This window comes from Teleopsis dalmanni, chromosome X, assembly GCF_002237135.1.
Source record: "Teleopsis dalmanni isolate 2A chromosome X, ASM223713v2, whole genome shotgun sequence".
Classification (NCBI taxonomy): domain Eukaryota; kingdom Metazoa; phylum Arthropoda; class Insecta; order Diptera; family Diopsidae; genus Teleopsis; species Teleopsis dalmanni.
Genome location: NC_051848.1, coordinates 37109858 through 37129339, shown reverse-complemented (window position 1 = coordinate 37129339; position 19482 = coordinate 37109858). Strand labels below are relative to the sequence as shown.

The window sequence follows — 19482 nt, the reverse complement described above, 5'->3', positions numbered from 1 at the left end:
ACAGTTGAAGTTATATTTTATTAATGAAAATTTTTGAATTTACTTTACTGTTTTACTTGAAATGTCAATGCAATTCTGATTTAAATAGAAATATATAGTGTAAAACTGCAAAGTAGAGGGAAACTACTTGAACCCTTTGAAAAATCAATTCAGTATTAAAAATTTATTATATTATTTATTCAGTTTTTTGACGAACAATATCGCAAAACCCTGTATTTTTTTAGATGTTTTTTAATTATATATACCATATATTTTTCAAATAGGATTCATAACGATTTTCATATACAATATTTTCAATCTTCAGAAAAAGATCATATTTTACAAAAGAAAGAACTAACATTTCTAATACAATATAATATAATAAAATATTTTTCTTATATAATAGAAAAAATTTATAATAAAAATTTTATAAAATAACTACATACATTCTTATTACACTACTATAAAAAATAATATACAAGTTATTTACATACATACATACATAAAATTTTAAGTTTCTCAAACTTCATTCGAAGTTCGAAAATAAACCAAAGATTTAGGTGCAAACTTTAATTCATTCTAAATAATATGCAATATATGTAATTTTCTCTTATAGCAACATTCTCTATACCAATTGTCGTATTCGAAATTCTTGCTCAAAATAATTTGTACCAGCCGAGTGTACAGACGAACGGAAGGGTCTTATCTTCATACAGAAACCTTATTCAAGAGAATAAGGTTTGTCCTCATTACCAACTTTGTTGGACAAAATCTGCAATATAAAGAAAAATTTGTTTCTCTCAATTCTCTTTCTTTCTTTAAATAAAAATATATTTCAAATATAGTTTGATTTTATAAAATTCTAATTGAAGAAACTGGACAAGTACCTGAAATGTCAGATATGCAACAACTTTTTTCAGTTATTATAAATTATAATTATAATTATCAGAGTCAACTCAGAGTCAGCGCACCTTAACCAACTGATTCTTTTCTAAAAGCGTAGTAGGTGGCTTGATCTTATTCGATTTTAGGTACCGGCGCCGGCGGTTTTGTTGAAGAGTGTTGCCTATCTAAAGTCCTGCAGTTCTTCAGGTCTTCAGAACACCTGGTTGAGAAAATACAACTTCATATCAAGTGATATTATAAATATTAACACCTTTACTGTATAACTTTAGATTTTAATCACAGTAAGAGCTATATCTAAACAAATCTACAACACTATCAACGCTAACAATTAACTGAAGCTTAATCGAAAAGTTCAAAACATATTAAATCAATTACAATTAAGTTCTCTAAAAAGTAGCAAAGTATATTAAATCACTTCAACTTAACTTGTTACTCAATTTTAAATACTCAAATAAAACTTAGCTAAACTATCGGTTCAATAGATCACGATACGATTTTTCATTGGTATATACACAAACATTTGAATATATGAATTTAGAGTTACCAGTAAACTCTTTACGCTTATAAGACATTCTTATAAGCGCACATCTCTTCTAATAATGCAAAGTTGCTGATCCCCAATTTTCATTTTTCAAATAAATCACGTTTTCTTAAACAGTAAAAACTTCTTATCTCTTCGCGAAGGTAGCGACTTCAGACAGCTTTCACTGTTCACACTGCAACATAATTATGTTAAAAACGATGATGTAAAATGAAATCGATGCTTTTTATCAAAGTTCAACAAGATACATCCGGACTTTATTGTACAAAAAATGGAACTTAAATATTTGAAGGATATGGTGCTGGATGAATTTTTATAATCCCTATAAGCCACCACAATACTCTCGTATAGCGTCAAATCAGTCAAATCAGAGAAAAAATGACTCGCTAAATGACTCGTCAAATCAGAGCCTATTTTATAAATCGCTAATAATCTATTTATTATACTTTCCAATTTTAAGGAAAGTCGTAGAATTTTGTAAGTATTGTTAACAATTATTATAAGATAATATAATAATAACTTAACATTATTACAGCCTCTATGACTTTCTTCTTGCTGGTAATTTTTGGTGGCAAAGTGAAAGTGAGCATATCTACATTTCCTTTCAAATTTAGGCACAACCAAAGACATTGTAAAAATACGATATTGGCAATACTGATATGACAGTCTAAATAACATGCTTTTTCGGCATAGCCTACAGAACAAGGACCTAGGTAAGACTAATGAAAGTTAATGCCATTGAAAATGGCAACAGAATCGTCAAATATGACGATGGAAACGAATTCAAGAAATAATATATTGGACTTAAAAAAAATAATTTTGATTTAAGATTTAGATATATGTGTTTATAATGCCATTTCTTGCGTATTTTATCGACGTGGGCTTTAACTTCTCAACCTCTCTACTTTCAGGAATATTTGCCTAATGACACAATCAATAATATTCAAATCAAGTTGACGTTTTCTTTTACTAAAATGAATCTAGTTGTCATGAAAGAAATTTAAATGTCAAAAGTTTAATGTAAAATATTTGCTGTTCATTCAAAATTTGAAACAATAGAAGTCAACATCAAATTCTGCTCTCCGAAAAGTTATATTTTAATAGTGTATTTGGTTCAATATTATCGAACTCTACTTAGTTTTTATCGTTCAAGAAATGATTTCAAATTTCAATTGTTAACTATTAAATTATAATTTATTTTTGCAGAAACTTAACATAAGGTAAGTGTACTCGTATTGCAATATATATTTACTTTGCGTCTACACTGGCTAGTATTTGGCAAGATTTTTGTATACACTCGTCAGTTTTCGCTGGCATATACGAAATTTTGTTTGTAGATAAAACGCGAGAAAACTTATTCGCATTCGAAAACGAAAATCTTGCCAAGTCTAGACAGTATAATGCTGAATAAGATTCCATTTTATCGGCAAAAGAACACTACTTATATTACACGCACCATCAATTTCGCTTGCATTTAGTTTAAAAAAAGAAATATTGGGTTTGGGTCTTGTTTGGAAAACATAATTTAATCACTGAATAGTCATAAATCCTATTGAGAGTCTATTGAACATTTGTATTTTTATTCATGTTCTTTAAAACCTCGAAATAGTATGAAATTACAAATCATTTACGAATTACAATAACAAAAACATATGTTATTCGATAATTAAAAGAACTGCAGAACGCTTGCAAGTATTTTAATAGGGCAGTCTATGAGTGACGAGAGAAAAAGTAAAAACCCGGAAATCAAGAAAACTCTTGGGCTTCTCTTTTTTTTGTTTGTTTATTTGGAGCTACCAATTTAGAATGGTTAAACTATCTGTAATATTTTCTCTATAATCCTCTAATAACACACATATCTTTAGCAATATGTATCGTCATTTATTGTTTTCAAAGATTCTAATTTGGATCCGGATCTATCAGGTCTATATGCGATCTCAGCACTACTTATCGAATACAAAATTTTTTAAAACAATTTTGACAGCTATTTTTTTCAATCAACATTTGAATGGTTGTTCATTAAAAATGTTTCTTTGTACTTAGATCAATATTGTAATATATAAAAAGATTTAAACAAATATTTTCTTCAATAACTTGGTATCTCCCCTATAATGTGGCATCTGACACTCCCCTCCTTAAACCAAACACCTTCTTTTTTGTGTTTTCTCGGTATTCGATATTATTAGCGATAGTACTGACATTTTCTTTATTTATCAAAATGCATACTTCGACAATATATAAACTATACCAAACAGTAGGACTTGGATTACCGATACACTTTAAATTTGCAAAAAATAAGTCAATTTTTTTTATTAACAAAACCACTGAAACAAAAGTCACCCTTTTTATTTACCGAAATCCCGTCGTAAGCAGTGATAGTGAGGCTGTAGTCATTGCAGCAGTTATTCAATCTTCTAAGAAAGTAATCCATATTTCGTGATTAATTATATACTTGGGCGTAGAACTTCGCAAAAATGATTTGTGAAGCCAATATATAAATAAATATAACTACATGATATAAAACTTGTGCTAAAAATGCACTTCTTTATATATATATTCAATATATATATATACTCAATATAATTTACATCAATTTATATATATTAAATATATATATTCAAGTATGATTGTTCAAGAACTAACGACTGTTCCAAGCGCGGCGCAAAAGTCGCTATTATATATATCATCGGTAGTATTTATTTTAAAATAAAGATATAAAGTAAAATTTTTAATTTGTAAATGTTCTGCTACGTATCCCACTCATGTAATTTAACAAGACAATAATGTTCCAGTTCCAGGGCTCTAAGTTTTGTATGGTATATTTACTTATTTAATTAATGGGCCATTACTGATGCGTCCAATAGCCTCCGCCGATCAGTGGTTTACTGTCGCCACTGAGCACCTACATATTGTTGTTTACCTGGTTCTTCTAACGAAGATACAGACATCCTCTAATATGTTTTTTATCAACGGGTACCGAATCAAATACCTTTCCAATCAAGAGCATTTTCTTTCATTCGTCTGACATGACCAAGTTAGTAAAGTCGCTTAATTTTTATGCGCCTAACATTGTCGCGGTATAGCTTATACAGCTCATGGTTCTATCTAATTCGATTTTTTTTTGTCATCACATAAGGTACCATAGATCTTTAAAAAAATTTTTCTCTCTAAAACTCCTAATGTCTTCACATTGCTGTTAATAATTGTTCATGCTTCTGCACCACACAAAGGACAGGCATGATAGTAGACTGGGGGGGCGTGATTTTTGGCTTGTGGAGAGAAGGCTTTATTTCTTGATTGCTTATTTAGGCCGAAGTAACATCTGTTCGTAAGTTTGATTCTTCGTTGAATCTCTAGGCTGTAGTCATTTTAAGTATTAACGCTAAATGTTAACACTGAGTTTCTTTCTTTTTTTTTTGGAAAGTTCGCAGTGTAAAGAATACGTATATATGAAAGATATAAACCTTGATCCTCGAGGGACTTTTGCTTTGATGTTTCTATATAAAAGATGATTATAAATTTAGACTAATTTTCTATTATGCATGAAACTACTAATTTTACGATTCAATTTAACTAATACTATTCCGTTGACTTTCTCTTGGTAGCTGCAGTTGTAAGATGTAGTTATTTCGTAACTTTTTTATCTTCATATGGGGCTGTTATTTCACGATATTCTCCTTTTATGTTGCTTTTTCTCCTTTTTTTTAATCAGTTAGGCCGATAGCTATTGCTGTCTATTAGCAAAATCGGAAAGCCTTAACTTTGCCAACTTTCTGTTGGCAAATCAGTAAGCCCTTTTTGTCACATCATCGGAACGTTGTGCTTTTCAGTCAACTGTCCGCAACAGCGTCTCCCACTGCTAATAGATGCATCTCAGCTGCAATTACATCTTAGGGAGTCATACTGCAATTTCAATTTAGGGTTTTTCACAAAAATTTTTAAGGTGTCAGCTATCTCCTTATTTTAGGGTTTGCTAAAACGATTTTGTAGAGTTTTCTGTTGTCATCATGCGTCGTCATCTACTTTGGGCGACAGCGCGTTCGGCATCATCTGTGCTTTAACGGTCGTAATTAGTAAATCACTTCTCTACCATTTGTCTTGATGTTAGTAGGATCCGAATAGCACAAATTAAATCAAGCTTTTGTTATCACGACATTTTTTTCTGTTAGAAAACTATAATATATAATTAATTGCTTTGAATCTATTGTTCTAAAAATATAAAAACTTGTTTCACTAAAACAGCTGTGAGTTAATGATCGGTCAAATGTCGTGAAATATCATGGAGTTTTCATTAAAAGTGCTGCCAATATGTCATCCTACGAGTTTATCAACCGATATCTTATGTGTGTTGCTTCGGAATTTAGTGTTTGAGTTAATTATATTTCAGATATTGACAAAAATTTTTGGATGGATAATGTTTTTTTTTTTTTAAAACTATCAAGGAAGGAGAAGGGAAAGTGAGTGGGGAGAGTAAGGTGGCCAAGGTAAGGAAGTGAGTTGGAGGAGTAAAATGGCGAAGGTGGGGGAATAATGTGGGGAAGTAAGGTGGTGGTCAGTTAGAGTGACGTGAGGTGGTTGGTTTCTGTTGTTGTTGTTGTTGTGGTTTGAGTTAGTGCTATTGTGCACTTTTACTCTTTTGTGGCTGGGGGGCGTATACCTGCCCCACACTAAGCTTTAACTACACTAGAATTATTATCATTTAATTATCTTTTAACTGATGACGAACCGTAGATCAGCATATCTTCCTGTGCGCCTTGAGGTGGACTTAAGGTTTGTTAGGGGGGGGCAGGGGTCTGTGAATAACTTTAGGGAAATTTATTTCAAAAACACCCTGTATTTGTGTACCTTCAATTTTTCTAGTGTTTTAAGTTGTTTAGAACAAATGACCAACAATTTTTTTTTTTGAACTAGATGCAAGCTTTGATGAACTTAAGCACATATATACTGACATACATATATAAAACATTTGTATATGGTATTTATTTACCAACATATTTACACGTCTAGACAAGTACGCCTATGTTTCATTAATCACACTGTAACATATTGTAAAACTTAATTTAAAAATGAACGTGACTTCGAAACCTACGAATATGGGAGCAAATATCACATTTACTGCAACGATAGTATAGTATGTATATACACTATATTTTTTGTAGTGTATGTTTTTTTTTGGTTGGTTTTTAATAAAGCATGCGTTGAAAAGTTAATAATCTAAAAATGTAATAATAAATCAAATATTAAATATATTTGAATTCAGTAAGTTTATAAAGTAACTAAGTTGTGACGTTCTTATCTAAAGGATGAAAGTAAATACCTAATTTAAAATAGCAAATATTTTTAAACATAACTGGTATGATATACATATATTATATATTTGATTGAAAATATTAATTTTTCGCAGTGCACCTTCAGCATCCTTCAGCTGTCAATTTGAATGAAATTCAAATCGCATGCGCGAAAATTCCCAGCATCTGTCAAAACAAAAGATATTTACCTCCAAAAGGGTGAGTCTATGATAAACAGTCAAACGTGCGGTTGTCGCCTTCCTCGTAAGGAGTGCTTTTATTGTGAAAAATGATTTTATTATACAAAAAGTGATAATTGGCAATTAGCTAAAAATAATTCCTTAATCATATATGATAAATGCACAAATATTTTCAAATATTAGAAATTTTTAAAATAAGTGCTCGAAAAGATGCGCTCATCATATTACAGTAAAGATAAACGAAAATACAGTGACATGACATATGAGTAAGTGGTTTGGTGATGAGATGAAAAGGAAATTCCTCTGCTCTAGGTGTAGTATTTGCTTGCCTTTGTATTTGACAAAAGGATTATTCCTATATCGTGAGTTGAGGTGGGACGAGTTGAGGCGGAATTTCAGGTTGTGTTAAGCATTCCTTGAGGCAAATAGCGCTGACATATACCACAACAACAAAAACTACTAAAAAAACGACAATCCACCTACATTTGTAAAAATAGTAGAGAAAACCTTGTTTACAAAAATAATTCCACTATTCAGAATGAGATCAGAATTTTATGTTTTCTTGGTGATTTTAGTACTAGCTGTCGTTCGTGAGATTGAAATCCTGTAGTTTGAAAGGATTAATGAAAGAATAGTAGTAATTGTGTAAATAAATTCAGTGCTGCAAAAAGTATGTCGTCGCTCACCTTTCCGTGCAGTATTTACTCTTCATCTTCAAACTAGGTTATAGGCTAGTTAGGTATAATTTTTTAATTTCCTCTACACCATCCTTTAATGCGAAAATATGCTTAATTATTTCTGATTATAAATAAATCTTTAACAATGGAAAAGTTATTGGTATTGATTAATTTATAATTAATTATTTTACTATTTTTTACAAATATTTAGCAATTAACTGTTGTGATAAATAATTATTTAAAATGCTATCACTCATCACAAAAGCAAAAAACAAAAATCATCCAATAACTTCCCTCTCATATTTCTCATACCTCTTCTATTAATTAGTCTCTAACTTATACTCTTCCAACTCCATCCGTAAAATATACATTCCTTCTACACAATTTAATTTTGTTAGAAGAGGAAATGATTATAATTAAGATCTTCAAGAAATAATAAAATAAAATAGTATGATATAATATATTTGCTTTCCAATATCTTTTTAATAGTCTATTTACATGGCTTAAGTTAATCATAATCCCGGGATTTAGATTAAATACGCATTTATACAGCAATTAACATTATAATTCGTCAATCAGTAGTGTAAGAGCAACATGTGGATAAGAAGCAATACAATTTCATAAGAACTACGCAGTTTTAAAATACGGCTTGAATTAACCATATTAAAAGAGCTGCCTAATTATAATAACGAATAAAACTCGATTTGATACTCAAATCTATTTGAGAATTATAAACACGTTGACAATGGTAATAACTCAATCAAACAAGTAATTTATGCCGTTTAAATAGATTATGAAGCTATGTTCACACTCACTCACTCATCAGTCAGTTTTTGTATAGAATTTATATGAATAGTGGCAATACAAAGTAGTGATTATAAATTTATTTAAGGCGGGATTCTTCTCACCATACCTTTATTCTCATTTATATATATTATATATAGTGGATTTTTTATTAGATCGATATAGCAATTTAGGTCCATATACTAGTAGTGATTATAAATTTATTTGAGGTGGGAACTAGGAAGCGGACCCATTTAACAAATAAATTTTAACTTGAAAACTATTTTTGTGAATTGTTTAAATATGTTTAATATATGTCTTCGGCCGAAAAAATTTTTAAGTGCAAAATATCTTCTATTATTTCACTCAATATCTTCTATTATATAATTTACTAAATAAAAAAATTGTATTTAAATCGGTATTCCGATTTCCATTGCTTTACGGCACTGCTTGGGCATACACACTCCCTTACCTTCGATTGGGCGTTAGTGGTCAGCATTACCCCATACGTCCTGTTCTCTTGGTGAAATGTTATTTCAGATATATTTTTAGTATTACCACGTAAATAGTGTTTCACACATAGTTTTAAAATTTTCTTCAAATTTACCTTTACCAAGCGACTTAATAATATCAGAAATATTTTTTTGTTAAACATAAGTTTTTCAAAAGGTGTTTGTTGAAAAGAGCATATAATATATATGACACCTAAATTTTCTAAAATGTGTGTGAAAGCTCAAAACTCTATTATAAATAATTACTATTTTTTTTTTATTTTTTTTTCAAAGTCCAACTTTTATTTTATCTGTTATTGTATCAATCATTTTATACCACTTTCTAAGTTTGCCATCAAGAGAGAAGAAGTTATAGAATTAGGTTTAGTTAGGTGTGCTAAATCCAGTGACTAGCCAACACTGTGTCCGGTATCAAGTCATTGTACATGGTACTGAGGGCATGATCATACAGCCGGATAATTCCGAATGTATATCATGACTGTGACAAATTTTCGGGTTTGTGAGTAAGGCCGAAGATTTGAGCACATAAAAAGTTATTATTGATATTGATGTTCTCTACCTATAAATTGTAACATTGAACCTATATTACAGAGTTTTATAACTTCATCCATTATAAGATGCCTATCTAGGTACTTATTATGTTTATAATTTAGTGTCGGAAAGCTCATAACACATATTTTGAGATCTCATTCTCTGCCCTACAAAACCGACAAGTTCATTTAGAGTAAGTTCCCTGTTTTGTAAAGTGATATTTTACCCTACAGTACCCTGTCAGAATGTATGTAGAGATCCATAAAATTTTTGCTCTTAATTTAATACAATTGCTAGATTGGCTTAGTACAGCTTTCTTTGTTTCTACTCTTATTACTGAATGGGTAAAAAGAAATTACTTCCTTTCAAGTCACAGAATGATATCGGTTTCTTTGAAGCATATATAGTATAACTTTTTTTTAGAAATTTTCATGCTTAAGTATCAATACCTCTTAAATTTGTTCTTATACTTTTATTTTTATACTTTTTAAATTTTAATGATATACTTTTCATACCCAGAATTAACACCGTTTAAGATCTTTAAATCTTAAATTTTATTATTTAGTTTTAATATTTCCAGTTTATATAAGACCTCTATTGTTTTGTGAGTAATAACTGCTATTGATTGATTGAGAAAGACTTATTTATTTGGAAGCTATTCAGAGGGAATAGCTTCCATTAAATAAACTTCAGATTTAAGTTTTACTAATTCAAATTGATTCTATTATAATTTCATTATTAACAACGGATTGTGATGCTGTGTTTCTTGTTTATTCTTAAAAGAAGATTTTCCTGAATTGTCAGACGAAACGTGCTCCTTTAGCACTATTGTATAATGATAATGAGAAATTCCTGGTAACAGAGTTTTAAGAAGTACTTCAACTATACTTCACTTTTAATCAATTTTTATTCATGTTTTGTTCAGAGTCTAACGGCAGCGCTGCTAATAGGTTCAATCACCCAATAGAGATTGCGACTTCTTGCGATTTTTCTCAAACTTAATCGAACATGTATGTTTAAGAAAATTTAATGAGTAATTTAAGTAATAAATAAATTATGACTGTGTGGTGGTATCTAAGATGTCACATTATCCATAAAAAAGGGAGAGATCCCCATAAAGTAGAAGTTCATAAAGTAGAAACGAAACGAAGTCACGTTCATTTTTGCTATTTTAACCCTAAGACATTTAGACATTACATTTATTTCAAATCGAAACACACACCCCAACACGTACTTCAAAAACATATAGAATATAATTTAATTAGTTTAAATGGACATTATCGCATTTGCAGTGCATATATACATGTATATACATGTTTTAAACATACTCTTGGATAGCATATAATTGCATCATCTATCAACTCCTTAACTTGGTATTTGTGGAAAAAAGTCAAAATTATAAATTTTCATATACGACAAACTTGTAGTATGAGTGAACATTTTGTTAGTGAATATTTTGTATTGGGACACAAAATTGGAAATGGATCATTTGGAGAGGTTTTTACCGGCACAGACATTAGATCTGGGAATAAAGTTGCAATAAAGTTCGAATTGCCTCCATGCAACAAATCACAGCTATGTAATGAGCGGAATGTCTATGCAAGTACGACTGGGTCCGTTGGTATACCAACTTTTCATTGGTTTGGTGAACATGAGGAATATAATGCATTAGTCATGGAATTACTTGGTCCCTCTTTGGAGGATTTGTTTTTTGCTTGTAACCGTCACTTCTCTTTAAAAACAATAATCCAGCTAACTGATCAAATGCTAAGACGAGTTCAATGCCTCCATAAGTCCGACTGGTTACATCGCGACATTAAACCAGATAACTTTGCTATGGGTATTGATGAGTTTTCTAGCACTGTATATTTGTTTGACTTTGGTTTGGCAAAAAGATTTTGTGCTCCTCTCGATGGAATACATATACCATTCAAAAAAAACAAAAAGTTAGCTGGCACTGCAAGATATGTCTCTATTCACACGCACATGGGCTTAGAGCAATCTCGTCGTGATGATTTAGAGGCATTAGGTTATGTGCTTTTGTATTTTAATTTGAGCGCACTTCCTTGGCAAGGTTTAAAAGCGAAAACCAGAAAACAAAAATATGAACGGATTGCAGAAATAAAATTATCAACACCACTGACTGAACTCTGTAAAGGTTGCCCGCGAGAATTTCATATATATCTTAGGTATTGTCGAGATCTTGGTTTTAGTACCTGCCCAGATTATGAATATCTAATAAAATTGTTTCATGGAACTGCCAGCCGTTGGAGGATTGTTTACAACTGGGTTTTTGACTGGACAAATATGAAAAACCATTCGGTCTTTCAAGAAAGCCGAAAAGATTCAATAACGAAATGTGTGCAAAATGATAATAAAACACCCAGCCAAAATGTTTACCATAATCCTAGGGAAGTGCGACTGTATAATCGTGTGAGAGTTAGTGACGCAAAGCCTTGTGTACAAAAATGTAAGAACAGTCCACAAATACAAATGCGTACTCGTCATGCTGAAAAACGGGGTGTGCAGAAACCAGGTTTGCAACCAAAAACTAAACAAGCTGTTGTTGATAATTGTTTTAAGAAACCAATCAGAAATGATACACGTGTTAAACAGCATTCGTTACGCCATGAGATAACTTCTAAACAATGTCTGAGAACCATTAGATACCATGAAACAAATCATACATTAGATCAAATGAAGCCTCAACATGAACTGCACGCGGATAATGCTCACAATAAAACTGCTCAATTAAATGAAGATCTCAAAAATCAATATCCTAAAATCAACCGGGGGCGTTCGTTTTCAAATCAGATACAGAAACTAACTTCCAAAAACTTTGTTGACACACTCAATCGACATAAACCGTTTAACAAGCAACGGCGAAAACTTTTACATAATAATAAAATGAGCAATGAGGAGGAGCAGGGTGAACTTACAAATAATGGATGTCGTGAATCTGATAATAATCGTTCAAATTTAAATCGAGTTCAAACCCGAAATTCAAACCAATTGATTAATAACAATCAATGCTATGAACGTGATGATACTCCTTGTAAGCAACTACAGTCAAAAAATGTAAATAAAACCCACTTGAATAATTTTGACAAATCGCAACTGAAGAAACCTCTCAAACACAAGTGCGGTGTACACGACAAGGTATGTTCTGTAGAAAATCTAGAAAATTTAAGAACTGATCTGGAACTTCAGCATACTAAACCCTGTGTAATGCATGACGAAGTACAAGAAATGGGTTATTCGAAACAAAAAAACAATCAACACACAAAACCTAAAGCTCTAAATCATCACCGAGGACTTCCTGAAAAAGAATTAAATCCTAAATATAATAGTAAGGAACAGAGACATATGCCACAAAATCACGAGCCACAATCTAACCAAGATTCGTATGTGAAACCAATGCCACCGCCTCGCAAACAATTTATTGACAGTTATGGCGATGGTAATATTAAGCAACGTCAATATAATGCAACCCAAAAGCAACGATTAACTGGAGGTTCAAATATAGATCAAGTGGCACCATTGCGTTACAGTTACAAAAACCAACGAAATTATGTTTCTTTAAATAAGAACGATTCAAATATTAGCAATCCATGTCAACCAAGAAACACCAAAATTAATTATTGTGAAGCAAATATTAATAATCAGGTTAATTTGAAGAAGGAAATTAAAAGAAACGTAAATAAAGTAACCCAAAATCAACAACAACACCAACCAAACATCAACCAAGCCCATTATAAAACCTCTTACCCAAAGTGTGATAACAACGAGCCGGTACCCGAAACTGGAATCAATCCAACCGGTAAACCAATTAATAATGAGAAGCGACAGTTCATAGCAAAAAACGATCCATCGAGAAAACAATACAATTCTGGATTATGTGAAAAACAAAATAAATTCATCAAACCTCAATATAGCACCTATCAAAACCAAAAAAGGTTCATACATAACAATGGTATGCAGGGAAGAACACCCAATTTTAAGCCAAGAGAAACCAAAAACGAGAAGAAACCGCAAGTTTACAATGAAAGTCAACCGCAGCAAACACTAAATACGCAAATGCCATACGACAGAAGTAATCAAAATTATTCTACAAATGTCCAACAAATGAATACTTCAACTCCATACCCAAAAAACAAGCCGGGCATAACAGAGGCACAGCTTTTAGTTAATCAGGGCGCAATACCTAAACGTATGCCACAGAAGAAAATGCCTGATCATAAATGGGTTGGAACAACACCAACTGAAAATGTTAGAAAAAACTTGCATATGCGTCCAAAACAGATCCAAAAACCTCCTACCATTGACATACCAGTTTGTAGTAGAACAAATAAGAACAAACTGAAGGTATACATGAATAGCTTCAATTATACAATTTTTTATTTAAATAGTTAATAATTAATTTAAAAAATTTTTTAGCAACCACAATTCGTAAGTCTTAATCCTGACACAAATGTCCCTAATAACATGAATAACGAAGTTTATGGTACTAAGAAGTACAGCACTCCATACAGATGTCATGGATGGGTAAAAATAGAAAATAATGAAATTGTAGAAAAACCGGTGCCAGTACACATATCAATGGTTTATAAACAGCCAAGAAATCCAGCGGTTGTTCCTCAAACATACTTTAAGAAAAGTTGTGGCGTCACGCGAAAACCTGTCGCCACCTCTAAAAATGTAGTGAGCATTTTTTTTTATTATAAAAAATTCCATAAATTTTTTTTATCTTGTCTTGCTTATCGAGGTTCAAACTTTAAAAGTTATTGTGATTATATTATATAGGGTGCCGTAATTATAATCAACTATTAAATGTTATAGCAGTTTTACAGGTAAATTAGACCATCCTGAGGTTTGTCCCGTAATTCATTCTTATTTCTTTTGTCAGGATGTTAGTTTGATTTGGATTGAAATATCTCCATAAAGTACATAAAAATTATTCGTGATATATATACATTATATGTACCTACTTCACGTTCTCTCTCCTTAACAGTGTTCCTCTTCATTGCTAATTGTTATAGTTACGGTAAAATATACTATATGTACCCCATACATTAGCAAAAGAGCCAATTACACCCAACTTTGGTTTCTGTGCAAGTCATCCTATTGGACTTTCTTTATCATTTCAAAAGTCAAACGTCGCAATCAATAATTTATTAATAATTTTTTTTAATATTTTTTTTAATGTTTTAATAATTAATTTAATAATAATTAATAAATTTCCAGAAATTCTGCTTTTCCGTCTTCCTTCGAGCGGTAGAATTTTCATGGGCAAGTCAGGCTATTGGACTTTATTATTTCAGAGATGTTGCTCTTGTTAAGTGCTAGTCATTCGGAATCAATAATTTATTAATAATAGTTTTTTTTCAAATTTTTTTTAATTTATTAATAATTAATAAACTTTTTCGTCTTCCTTCAAGCGATAGAATTTTAATGGGCGATATTGGCTAGCTTTATAATATAAACCCAACCTCTTCTGATAGTTTTAAAAATTTTTTACGATTTTTACTACTCTTATCGCATCTATCGATTTATAAAGATCCAGGATTTTATGCAATTTTTTAGCAAATGATCTGAGCAGTTACTGAACAGATCTGAGCACTTAGAATTGTATCTATAGCTTAGGAATCCTTCCTTATTAAATTTTTCGGTCGCCAATGTAGGTGCCATCACAAATCAGATATGTTAGCCTTTTATTGTATACATAAACAGCATAAAGCTTTTCTTCTGTCTTTGTTGGAATTAAATTGATATTGTTAGGTTATGATGTCCAGAGTAAGAATCTTATGTTACTGAATCTTCTCACATTCATCATGGAAACTAAGACCTTTGCTGTAATGTAACTATATTCCGCCTATTTCTATATTTCAATTCCTTTTATAAATTTTGTCGCTTCCGTGTAGTTCCACGTCCGTGTAAGCGGTTCTATCCCTCAAATCAAAAAAAAACTACATTGAATATTTTTATTGTGGTTAGTTAGAAAAAAAGGAAATCTAATTTAAACCCCTTGATATTCGACTAAGTCAAAATTATCACAATCTTATATTTTGAAGAAATATTTATGCTGTTCCAATTCTAATCATATTTGGTTTTTTTTTTACAGAAGTAAATACCTACTTGATCCCAAGTATATGACCAAACGCGACCTTCAACACTATTATCGATACTACAGCATGACCAAAAATCGCAGTCAATTCAAAAAAATCATCGTTATTATATTAAGTATCTGCTTCTTTTCATATATTTTTGTGGACTATAATCTCAAATCGAAAATCATACACTTGAAAAATCAATTCGATTTTGTGCCACGCGAAACATACTTATTAAAAAATGGAAATGAGTCCGCAATGCCCGTATATTTTGTAGACACACCTGGTTGTCGGATGCCATTTTTCAACGTTACCGACGACAACATACTACAATTTATGTTTAGACCGCAGGCCATAGTTTGCAATAAACTATTATTGCGGAGCAGCGAAACGAAACCTTTGTTATACCTCAACATGAATTCAGCAGAATTGCTCCAAGACTTCAATATAAGCGATTTGAGGACCGTTAATTGTAATTATAGCGAGATCATGCGTAAATCAGATTACCAAATTGAATACCTGAAGCCTATACGGTTTCATTTATCTGCTGAACGTCCAGTCAAGATAAAGGCTGGCGTAGAGAACATACTAGTGCAGTGCGCTAACAAAGAATCACAGGTATTTTATAAGGATTATCATTTTTTCATCACTAAGCCACGGAAGCATAAGATTGTTAATTACAGCAACGGAAACATTTCAACTATACATAAGCCAGACACTTTTAAGCCACAAAAGGAACGTATTAATGTTCTTATATTTGGTATAGATAGTGTATCCCATTTGAATTTTCTACGTCAAATGCATAACACCGTTGGATTCATAAAAGAAAAGTTGAGCTATGTCGAATTCTGGGGTTATAATAAAGTTGGTGACAATACATATCCTAATCTGATACCTCTACTGGTTGGATTAGATGAGAATGAATTGAATATTTCATGTTTATCACAATCAATTTCCGCTAATAAACAAAATTATGATAAATGTGCTTTCATTTGGAAGCGTTATAAAGAAGCAAACTACACAACTGCGTACGGTGAGGACGTTTCCTTCATGGCATTATTCAATTATTTTCGTTCCGGATTCGTAAAACAACCAACTGATTACTATTTGCACACCGTGATTAGAGAAATGGAAAATCACATCAGCTATAATAATTTTTTGAATGTGAATTTATGTTTAGGTGGACGAATATCTGCTCATGTCCTAATGGAATTCGTACGGAAACTTTTACCACTCTACAAAATTGAAGATGTCTTTGCGTTTCTATGGAGCTCAACCATTACGCATGATGCGTTCAATATGCCGGCAGCTATGGACTACGACCTAATGCAGTTGTTTCAAACTTTTGAAGAAAATGATTTATTTAATAACACTATTGTTATATTGATGAGCGATCACGGACTGCGCTGGGGCTCATTTCGCAAAACATACCAGGGTTCGATGGAGGAGCGTCAACCACTATTTATGCCCATATTTCCTAAGTGGTTTAAGAGCAGATATCCACGCGCTTATAAAAACCTCGAAACTAACGCCAACCGCTTAACAACACCATTCGATGTACATGAAATGTTAAATGATTTGGTTAATTTGCAAAATTTAGAAGATGCAAATATTAAAAGTCGTGAAATTGAGCTTGCAGACAGCACAGAAGGACTGCCGCGTGGCATAAGCCCTTTCTTGACAATACCAGGTAAACGTACATGTGAAAATGCGGGTATAGCAGCGCATTGGTGCACTTGCCACCAACGACAGGAACTACAGACAACAGATGCACGTGTACAACGAGCTGCACGATACATTGTTAAACTGATCAATCATCGTATCAAAGATCACATACTATGTCGTACACTATATCTGAACTCAATATTAACGGCGGAAATTGCAAAACCCCACATTAATATCATCAAAGATGTCAACAATGAATATAGTGTCGATGTCACACTCCGCATACAAACGAAACCCGGCTTAGCCATCTATGAGTTTACTGTACGCATGACGAACTACACAATCGATCTAACTGGAACGATTAGCCGACTAAATATCTACTCCAGCCAAAGCTACTGTATCGATGAAAAACCATTAAAAATGTTTTGCTATTGCCATAGGTAAAAAAGGTTATATTCTTGGATCAAGTATTGTAAAAATATTTTCATATTTTATCTTTTCTTATGTATGAAACACATATACAAAAACATGATAAACGTGTATATATATAATAAATAAGTATATATTATATTAATATATCAAAAAATAATGCGTATGGTGTTTTACAGTTTTACAGACTACTATTGTACTGTAGTAGGAAAATAAAGGCTTCATAAGACTTTGTATATAAATATTATACATATATATATGTATGTAACAATTTATTACACACAAGCACTTAAAGACAAAATTATATTGTAATTTATTCGAAAGTTTTAATTAAAAAAAAAATATTTTGAACTGAAAAATTTTTTTTCTTTCTGTTTACAAATGAAAAAAAATATTTATATATTAAAAAATAATTATAAATGTTGAAAATATTATATCAAAATACATGTGGAATAACTAAGCTTTCAAAGCTGCAACTTGTTAAATTAGTTCTTAATAATTTTATTATATTAATATGAAAGGACCATAAGCCGTAAGATAGTTAACATGGATATAATTATTGCAATATCACAATATAACTCATAGATGCGTTTTTGTTGCACTGAAGTGCGGCAAAATACAACAAGTCTCTTGCTAAAGTCTCTAATATATATACGCAAAACAACAAAACTACACTCCGAGTCTAACGGACTAGTTATGAACATTCTAATCAGCTAAGAGACTGCAGAGAAGTATGTTACCAAAGCGACAAGCGATCTTTTATAAACTAACTAGAAATTTCAACAAATTTTATTTACATATTTCATAGATATGGTTGGTTGATTACCACCAGTAAAAATTGTTAAATTGACTTAAGCAATAACTGAGCGCTTGAAACCCCTTTTCTGATAGAAGAAAGGGAAAGAAAGTATATATGTATACCTCTTCAACTTAACACAACAAAATTTACTGTTTTTCATTAGCTCAATACAGATATGTACATATGACATCAAACGTTTTGTACGAGAACAAAATTTCTGGAGCTGGAGCTTTCAAGATAATGTTCCTGCAAATGAAAGCATTTTCAAGCCTGAAGTTGCTATAAGTCCTAGGAGAAAAACAAACAGTCTCCCAAGTCCAATAAAGCATTGTGTCAATATATCAAATACAGACTGTTTCAATACTTATCAAATTATAAATCTCAGAATGAGAGTAAAAAAGTGAGTAATGAACATTTATTATGTCATTATTGAACTATATCCTATTTCGGAGAATTGTCAGATTGTTTGATTTCAGTAGAGCTTCTATAGATAGTGTTAAAAAAATGATATAGAAAAAACTATCGCACACATTTATTACATCAGAGTTCGGCTACTTTCAGATACATTATTAGCTCTTTTTGGAAAAGTTTTGGAATGAGATATTGTCACATTGTGTGACCACAATGGAACTCCTATAGGTACTATTATTATTATCAAAATTCGGTTACTTTCAGATAGACAATTAGCCCTTTACAACATTTTCAGTATGAGAAATTGTCAGATTGTGTGACCTCAATGGAGCTTCTATAGATACTGTTAGAATGATGATATAGAAAAAACTATTAAACATTTATTATGTCAGAGTTCTGTTTCTTTCTGATGAAGAAACAACCCATTAAAAAATCTCTATTTTAAAAATTTGGCTAAAATTTTATTTTGAAACTAGTTGATTTAATAATGATGGGTGAGAAAAGTATATAAATCTGGGCACCATTTCAATTTTATATTGACTACACAAAAAATTGGTAGCAAGAAACAAACAGACCAAATTTAAAGCCTGCTATTTTGATATACAATAGCATAGTGGAAAAAGCTCAGTATAGGTGACCTCCTTTTTTTTTCTT

General features: G+C 31.4%; 1 protein-coding gene across 5 annotated transcripts; it reads left to right on the top strand.

The window, feature by feature from the left end:
• Window positions 1-2629: 2629 nt before the first annotated feature.
• On the top strand, window positions 2630-17723 carry LOC119688092 (metacaspase-2). Of its 5 annotated transcripts, none has more exons than XM_038102730.1 (4): window positions 2630-2646; window positions 10710-13782; window positions 13855-14118; window positions 15539-15626. In XM_038102730.1, exons 2-4 carry the CDS (start codon window positions 10846-10848, stop codon window positions 15542-15544), a joined length of 3207 nt encoding a protein of 1068 aa, XP_037958658.1. In that variant the 5' UTR covers window positions 2630-2646; window positions 10710-10845; the 3' UTR covers window positions 15545-15626. The 5 variants fall into 5 exon arrangements, with proteins under 5 accessions (XP_037958658.1, XP_037958659.1, XP_037958662.1 ...); XM_038102731.1 differs by having other exon boundaries at window positions 13855-14115; window positions 15539-15621; XM_038102734.1 differs by lacking the exons at window positions 2630-2646; window positions 10710-13782; window positions 13855-14118 and adding an exon at window positions 7099-7180 and having other exon boundaries at window positions 15539-17723.
• Window positions 17724-19482: the final 1759 nt, after the last annotated feature.

What these genes read in the sequence shown, in the direction of transcription:
- LOC119688092 (XM_038102730.1), top strand. Translation starts at nt 10,846, where the DNA reads ATGAGTGAACATTTTGTTAGTGAATATTTTGTATTGGGACACAAAATT. An exon ending in CAAATAAGAACAAACTGAAG is followed by an intron (nt 13,783 to 13,854) that starts GTATACATGAAT and finishes AAAATTTTTTAG; the next exon opens with CAACCACAATTCGTAAGTCT.